The 8,382-nt window shown below is 43.0% G+C and overlaps 1 protein-coding gene across 2 annotated transcripts; it reads right to left on the minus strand.

Moving 5' to 3' along the window:
* Window positions 1–5,974: 5,974 nt before the first annotated feature.
* Amer2 (APC membrane recruitment protein 2) lies at window positions 5,975–8,020 on the minus strand. Of its 2 annotated transcripts, XM_076872593.2 has the most exons (2): window positions 7,228–8,020; window positions 5,975–6,849 (listed from the first exon to the last, which is right to left on the minus strand). In XM_076872593.2, the coding sequence occupies exons 1-2, from the start codon at window positions 8,018–8,020 to the stop codon at window positions 5,975–5,977; spliced, it is 1,668 nt and encodes a 555-aa protein (XP_076728708.2). The 2 variants fall into 2 exon arrangements, with proteins under 2 accessions (XP_076728708.2, XP_076728707.2); XM_076872592.2 differs by having other exon boundaries at window positions 5,975–8,020.
* Between the last annotated feature and the right edge of the window lie 362 nt (window positions 8,021–8,382).

An 8,382-nucleotide genomic window follows, 5' to 3' on the forward strand; every position in this document is an offset into this window, starting at 1 on the left:
AACATAGGATGCACTATTTCTGAAAGAACCAGGTGCTTATATCTGGACTTCAGAACTGCATCAAGGCAAAGGATAACTCAATTGGCTACCATTTCAACAAACACCACAGATAATAAGTGTTGGTGAAGATGTGGAGAAAGTGGCCCTACTGTTGGCAGGAATGTCAACTGGTGCAGCGTCTGTGGAAAACTCTATGGAAAGTTCTCAGAAATTCAAAGATAAAATGACCATATGAGCCAGTGATCCCACTTCTGGATATTTAACAAAAAGAACTGAAATCAGGACCTTGAAGAAATATTATCATTCCTATGTTCATTCCAGCATTTTTCACAATAGCCATGATGTTGACAAAATGGATGCGGTATCTACATATAATGGAATATTATTCGGCTTTCAAAAAAGAAGGAAATCCTAGCATCTGACGACAGGGATAAATCGGGAGGACATGATACTCAGTGAAATAAGCCAGTCACAGGAAGACAAATGCTTGCATGATTCCATTTACATGAGGTATCAAAATAGTCAGACTCCATAGGATCAGAGAGTAGAATGGTGGTTGCCAGGGACTGAGGGAGAGAGGAATGGGGGAGTTGCTGATCAACAGGGATAAAGTTTGTTACATCAAGATGAGTAAGTTCTAAGGATCTGCTGTACAACAATGTGTCTGTAGTTAACAATACTGTATCATACACTTAAAAATTGCTAATAGGGTAGATCTTACGTTAAATGTTTACTATAATTAAAAAATAAATAAAATAAAAGCACGCAACAGCCAGAACAAGCCCAGATTGGGCTTAAGCAAACAAGTGAAGCGTGCTTGGAATTCAGAAATCCTACCAGGGAAGAAGTACCACTATGACGGCAGAAGAGCTTTCTGTCTGTACTTTCCATGTTCATCCCTGAAAGGAGAAGACAGCTCTGAAGGAAGGCCCATGTTCTCCTACTCACTAACGAAGCGTGGCAGGGATCCCTGTGAGTGACTGTGAGCACCATCATCTTAGACGTAAAGCTGCATGGACATGGGTGAGCTTTTCCTGGTGAAAGTGAACTGTTTAATGACTTCAGCAGTTCTTAGCTCTTGTATTACCCTAGGACACTAAAGTATTTATAGCCCTTGTCCCAGGAAGGAAAAAGAGAGACAGAGACACCAAAACAGAGAGTGACAGAGACAGAGACACAGAGCAGGACAGAGGTGGAAAGGGATTAGAAACAAACAAAAAGGATGAATTAAAGGTGTCATACTAGGAAGACAATGTTACCTCTCCCCTATGGCCATAAGAGGACTAAGTAAATATTCGTAAAGCTGCTATAAGTGCCTGGAGCATAGTAAGTAGTCAACACACATTATATTGTAATTACTGTTACTATTGTTAGAGGAATTTGCTGAACTCATCTCACTCTGCTCCGTCCCACAAACTATAAGCAACAAATACAAATACAAAAAAAAAATGGTAAAATAAAAGTCTTTTAATGAATATTAAGAAAATCCAATTACAGCAGAATGAATAAACTCCCAAACTGAAGGGGTTATTATTAAGTATTAGATATGGTATCTGTCCCATAAATATGTGTTGCACTTAGTTCAAGTAAACACTAATCATAAAAAGTGCCCATTTTCAGCTCTGGATGCTTAGTGACTACTTTCATCTTTCCTTTTTCAGTTTGAGCAGGAACTCTTTTCCATGATCATGAAACTAGCATTGCGAATCACCCGTTAAAAAATCTGCAGAAGGATAATTGATCCTTTCTAAGTGCCTCTCGTTGCGCTGTCTCCTTTAAGCCATTATCACAGTGGAAAGGCTTCTAAGGAGCAATCCGTGACAGCCAGGAGAGGGTCTTCACAGCCAGACAAGGGGCCAACTCCACTACCAACATGGGGGAGGAGCCACACCTCACAGGTTCTCAGACAGTGGCCACTTCCCCTTTTTATGAAGCCAGCGAGGGTCTTTTGCTTTCCCACACCAGCTGTCTAAGACCTTGGTCTCCCCTAGTAGCCCTTTGGTCCTAACCTGTTTTATAAATATTTTGGGGTAATGGATTGAAAGTCTAAGTGTGACTTTGCACAAATAACCGAGTCATCCATTCCTTGCTCTGCCTGGAGGAGGAGAAAAAGAAAGGTGTGAGCTGAGGTACTTGAGTTTCTCTAATTCCATCCAGATGTTTAAAACAGCCATGCTGTTTAAAAGAAGAAGCAAATGGGATGCCTTTTCCTCAATCATTTAAAGTTCTTGATTTCTTAGTAATGAAAAAAAAAAAAAAAAGAGCTCTATGAAGTGAAAAGAAAAGTACCTGTGAATGTACTAGGACATATCTCAGTACAAACAGGGAAGCCAAGTCCATCTATTTGTAATTCAAGACAGAAATTTAGAATAACTAAACCAAGAATGAGTTCCAACATGTTAACATGATCCAGACATGCTAACTCAACATCATGCAAAGTTCCCCGTTTCTGATAAGGGTACTAAGCAACTATGGGGTAAACAAAGGGACAGACAAAATGCTACAGGAGTCAGTCTCTTCATACAGAACTCACAGTAAAGAGTCACCCAGGAAAATTAATCTGACAAAGAGGTAAATAATGGAAACTCTTAGAAGGTTCAGTCAAAGCAATGTTGACAACTGATATAATCTTTCTACCTTGATAATTGGTCAGGAAAGGGCTCTTGGCATATTCATCGAAATGCAAAACTTGAAAACTACTGTGATGAATGCATGAAGCCTTTAAATTCTGTCAGCCATTATCTTCATAAATTAAAACCTGTATTTAAAGAGTCAGATAATTGATGGGAAGTGTATCTAAAGGAAGTCCTTAATGCTCTATATCCCATTGTTGTTATTAGGTGAAATGACAAAAATTTTCTTTCATCTTGTGATTATTTAAAATGCTATAGTAAATAAAATTTCTCCCACTTAGTATTAATGGAAGGGTAAAAGCACCAACCATCAAATAGGATGTTTCAAGTCACATTGTAAGTATAATATAGATAATAAAAGTCAGGATGTCTTTGTGCCAAGCTATTAAACTGGTAAATTCCGTTCCAACGATTGATTTGTCTTTCCCCCCTCTAATTTGGGTAGCTCTTAGTCCAAAGGGCATTAATCCACTAAGTATTTTTTAAATCATACATCCCAGGAAAGGTGTTATTCACCCATATCTAACCTTTCCCTTTAAAAAAATCAACAACTATGGGCCTAAATAATCTTTACAGTGTTATTAGAGAGTGCATTAATAAAAAATTGGCATGGAATTCGAGAAAAAAATATTTTAAAAAATCATCTCCATTAATTCAAATGAGACAAAGTAGCCCTTGGCACAAGAAAGCAACTATGATTCCTCTCCTGTGGTTGGAAAAAGTTGGCCACCCATTCCTCCCACCACTGCAGTGATCCCCACCAAGTGATGGAGGCTATTTAATTCATTGCCCAAATCCTTCATTTGACAAGTGTGTGTGCAATTCTTAGAGATATCAGGTTTTAAAAGTTATGAAAATATGGAGAAAATAACTTTTAAAATATTTTAAATCTTTTATAATCAATTAATTGACAGGAGAACTTAAAACTTTACTGTACATTGCAGAAATAAGTCCCCAAATTATAAAAACACAAATTGTTTCTTCTAATCTTTTAGAAATAGATTGACTTTACAATTTCTCGGTTCTTCAGGTACTGTTAACTTTTACTGCACAATTGAACAGATGAGGAAATAAAACTTGGCCCTGGAGTCACGCAAAGGACAATATAATTCTTGCCAGAAAATGCACAAGAAGGAAATAAAAACCAGAGCCTTTGTTTTACAGCTAGAAATAAAATTTATGTTTTCTCTGATTCACTAGGGGAAAATGAATGTATTTTGAGTCTAAATAGTACTATCAGCATTAAATCAAATTTAAAGCCCTTTCTCAAGAACAGAAATAATTTCCAAGATATTTCTAAAGCTAAATATTTCTAGATGTCTTTTGTCTGTTAGTTTGTACGTAGTTGAGTGCGTGAGCACGTGCAAGATGCTTGTATGAATTTGTTGTAGTTTGTGTTCAGTACCCTGAAATCTATGTCTGCAGGAAGATCCTTATCTAGAGATATAAGGATATTAAATATTAAAATACTGTTTTGAAATAACATTAAGGATCTGAAACAACACAATGATAGCCAGTAATAAATAAAGAAATTCAGCAAGCTTCTACCTCTTTTTCTAATTCAATCCTTCTGAATTTAAAATGGGAGACAAGCTGCTCATATCACTGACTCAGATTTGTTTTCTTTTGATTTTAATTTCATGTTATCAAAATAGGTTTTCATATATTTAACTTGCCTTCTTTTTTCACAAAACAGAAAACAAATTTAAAAACAAAATAACAATCCACTACTTAGTAATCTCTGGCAAATGAGAGTTATAGAAGCGTTCATGTCATTTACATTGTGGTTTTTCACTTGAATATGTATAATCCTCCTGATATGATGAATCACCTCCACTAGAAGCTCTGGCCTTTTGATTGAATACACTGAAGCACATTTCAAAATGATATTAATTTAGTCACTAGACACTAATAGCATTCTAGGAACTGCTTCACTTTATCTTTCAAACTACCAAGGCATGTAATAATCCTTCCTGGAATAAAAGTCTTGGCTGAAATATTAAATAGAAAACATACATATAATTAAACTGCTTCTCAAAAAAAATCTTAGAATAATGTGTTTATGATGCATAAGCTTGCCAATTTCATTCCAAACACACCTGTCTCAGCCATGATCTATAAAGCAAAAGTCAGATGGCAGGAAACACTACTTTCTATGTTTTTTTGTTGTGTCCTTCATTTTGGACTCACCACCATTGATGAAATGTTGGATTTAAAATTTTATAACTAAGATAAAATCTTTGAAAACAAGGGTTTGAGGTGAAAAACAAATGGATTCTTAATCAAGACAAGGTAAGACCATTCCTCTGGGACACCAACACAATAGATCTTTTTTGAGGACCAGAGAGCCCATATAAACCAAAACCAGCTCTGTTTCAGGTTACAGTACATAAAAGAACCTAATGGTTTGGGGATAGGCATCATATCCAGCTATAAGACCAGATTTTAAATTCTAGGGTACTGACAGATTATAAAATACTAACAGTGGGATGAGCTGTAAAATATGCATTATCTACATGAGAAGGTTAAACTTTAAATGCTAAAATACTGTATCTATTGGCATTTAGTGAAATCTTTCCCTGATCTGGATTTTTGTACTGGGTAGATAGGGGTAGGTGATCCCCCCCAAACAAACAAAAAGTGAAAAACTACTCTGTAAGCCTTTTATTTCTTCCCAAATGATCTAAACCAACCAAACCAAAACTTTTCTTTATTTTCCAAGTGATAAATCTATACCTATTGGCACACCTAGCAAACGAAAGTAGGGAAGTTTTCTGTCAACCCAAATCCCTTTTGATCAGGTAGAACTCCCTGGTTCTTTCAGCTTTGTTAGATGTTTTCCACACAGTGATACAGAAAAGGGTCTTCCCCCCACCCACCTCTGGAAAGGAAAAGGAAAGAAAGAAAGGGAAGTGTCCTCTGGTCTGCAGTGACTCCTCTAGGCCCTCTGACTCTAGCACAGCCCAATATCCTGGCATGAGCTAACTTAGGTTTGGTTAAGTCTTGTTTTCTGCAAAGGCAAGTAAAGGTGACTTCCAAGGGTTCAGTGTATTAAAGAAAAAGGAACAAAAAAATATTTTTTAAGGTAAAAAAAAAAAAGAAAAAAGTACTTGAAAATAATTCTCAGGGACTTATCTTGAGAGGAGAATTCCAGGTGTAGCATCCCCCTCTCCGCTGTATCCTGCCCCTGTTCCCAGCACAAAGACCTAATAGGTCCAGACTCCAGAGAAGGGGGCTGTACTAAATGACTTTCTTTAGGGGAAGCAAATATCCTTTAATGGTTTCCAGGGGGAAAGTTGTATTCCTTGATATGTGGCCCATCCACCTTGGCATCGGAGACCTCACAACTTTTTGGCACTATCGTGGCAAGCTGCTGCCCGGATGGTGGTTCCAGCCAAGCCCCGGTTGCTGACCCTGCGAACCAGCACTTTGGAGACCGGAATTTTTGTTCTGGGCATCTCACTCCTGGTTGGTTGCTGGTGCACAACTGGATGGCTGGATGGAAGGTTCGTGAGATGCTTGATGCTAATAGGGATTTTGGAGTCCTTCAGTAAACTGCCTGGTGTTCGCAGTGGACAGGTGATGGTTCCTGGAGACACAGGCTTTAACCGAGACAAGCAAGACGTCTCCTCGTTGGCAGGAGGGACTGCTGGGCTTCCATCCGGGTCAGCATAGAGATCATAGAGCGCATCCCCACTGTAGCTATCCCGAGGGATGCCGGCCTTTTTACCACTGCTTGCGCTTTCTTCCTCTGGACCGGGAGTGGTCGAGTCCCAATAGCCCTCATCACTGTTGGGGACGCCTTCTTGTTGCTCCTTCTCTTTCTCCGGGTGTTTGGGCTGTTCCTTCGGATGGGACTCAATGGGGATCCTGTTGAGCCTCCTGCGTTTGACCAAGGACACGTCCTTGGACGCTTCTACACTTCTGGCATCTTTGGAGGTCTCTGGCACCACTTTGGTCTCCAGTGCAGCTGCCGCCTTAGCCGCTCCCTCTTGGGGCCCTTGTCCTTGATCCTCAGTCTGGGAGAGCATGTCCCAGAATTCCTGGAGATAGGTGTCGTCCACCTCATCCGGGCTGGCCATCTCTTCCCCTCCTCCTTGGTAGGCCACCACGCTGGGGTTCTTTTTAGAGAGAACTGGCTTGCCTGGCCCGGGGGCATGCTTGTCACAGCTGGGACCTGCCTCTTCCTCTTGGTCTGCAATAATATCTCCACAGCCTGTAAGAGAGTCAAAGCTTTTCAGTGAAGTCACGTCAGAAAACATCAAACAAATACGATCTGCCGATGGGTCTGAGGGTGGATCGACAGAGGAAGGGTCAGGGACGGCAGACGCCCGGCCGCTGCCACATTCAGAGTCGACCAGGGGGACAGTCTTTATCGGAACGTCACCTGTCCTGGAAGCATCCTCGGCAGCGTGGACCTCACCAGCTCCCGACTCAGGGGGTGCCCGGGGCTTCTCGGCGCGCCGATGCCCCGCGGCGTCCTCTCCCCGGGCGCTTTTGTCGTTAGGGCACCCGGGGCTCTCGGCCTCGCGGCAGGTCCGCGCTGGGGCGCGATCAGCGGAGGCAGGCACCTCCTCTCCCCCTCCGAGCTCACCTGCTGGGTCTCTAGGGGCGTCCTGGCGGGGGGTCTCCGGCTCGCACGCGGCTCTGGGCGTTTCCTCCTTGACGCACTCCAAGCTGGCGGTGAGCGAACCCGGCAAGATCAGGCTGCCCTGGCCGGCCGCGTGCGCCTCCTTCTCCTCCTCCTTGCCGCGTTTGTCCTTCTTGTGCCAGCGCATACTGCTGAAGATCCCTTTCAGCCCCCTCTTTTGTTTGCCGCCAGCCTTGCTCGCATCTGCAGGGTCTCCTTTGCCGTTTTCCGATCTCCCGTTCTTTTTCAAAAGGGAGAAGAAGCTGTGAGACTTAGCCACCGAGCTGTTGGCTAGGGAGCCCACGCCGGTCCCCGCGGCTCTGGGGGGCCCAGGGTTCGGCCGACCGCCGCCACGGCCCCCGCCACTGTCGCCCCCGACGCGCGGCTCCTCCTTTTTGCTGCCCTCCAGCACCACCACCTCGGCTAATCCGTCGTGGGTCCTGCTCCTCACCATCCCCGTCGGACCTGAGCTTTTCCCATCCCCTTTGTTTTTGACCCCAAAAATGCTGGGCATGGTGCCACCCGATTTCCTCTTCTTGAATAATTTGAAAGCAGCTTTATTAATCTTCCCCGACGGCTGCTCGGCGGCCGGCGTTTCAGCGGCACAATCACAATGCAAGTCCATGTCTGCCGCGAGGGTCCCAGCCCCGGCCTCCTCCTTCCTCCTGCAGACCCCCGCGGACGCGCGATAGCAGCCGAGCTCCCTGACAGCCTCGCTGCTGCTGCCGCTGCCGCCGCTGCTCCTGCTCGTCTCCATGGAAACCGAGCGGGATAAGCAGCTTTCGTCAGTCGTGGGCTCGCGCCAGGCCACTGTCATCCGTATTCTAAATCAACCTGAGCCGCTCTTGCTGCTGCGCTACTGCTGCAGTAGCAGCAGCCGCAAAAGAGCACACATAAAAGACCATCTCCCCTCCCGCAAAGAGCTTATATAATACCCTAACCCACTTCCATCCCACTTGACTCTTTTTTTTTTTTTTTTTTTTTTTTTTTTTTTTTTTTTTTTTTAGCAAGAGCCTGCAACACAGCTTCCAGCCGATTGCAGAAATTAAAGTCGTAATTATGGAATTCAGATATCATCGACCCTCTCTCCCCCCTTCAGATTGCTCCTCCAGACTTGCT

Source organism: Callospermophilus lateralis, chromosome 12 (genome assembly GCF_048772815.1).
Source record: "Callospermophilus lateralis isolate mCalLat2 chromosome 12, mCalLat2.hap1, whole genome shotgun sequence".
Taxonomy (NCBI): Eukaryota; Metazoa; Chordata; class Mammalia; order Rodentia; family Sciuridae; genus Callospermophilus; species Callospermophilus lateralis.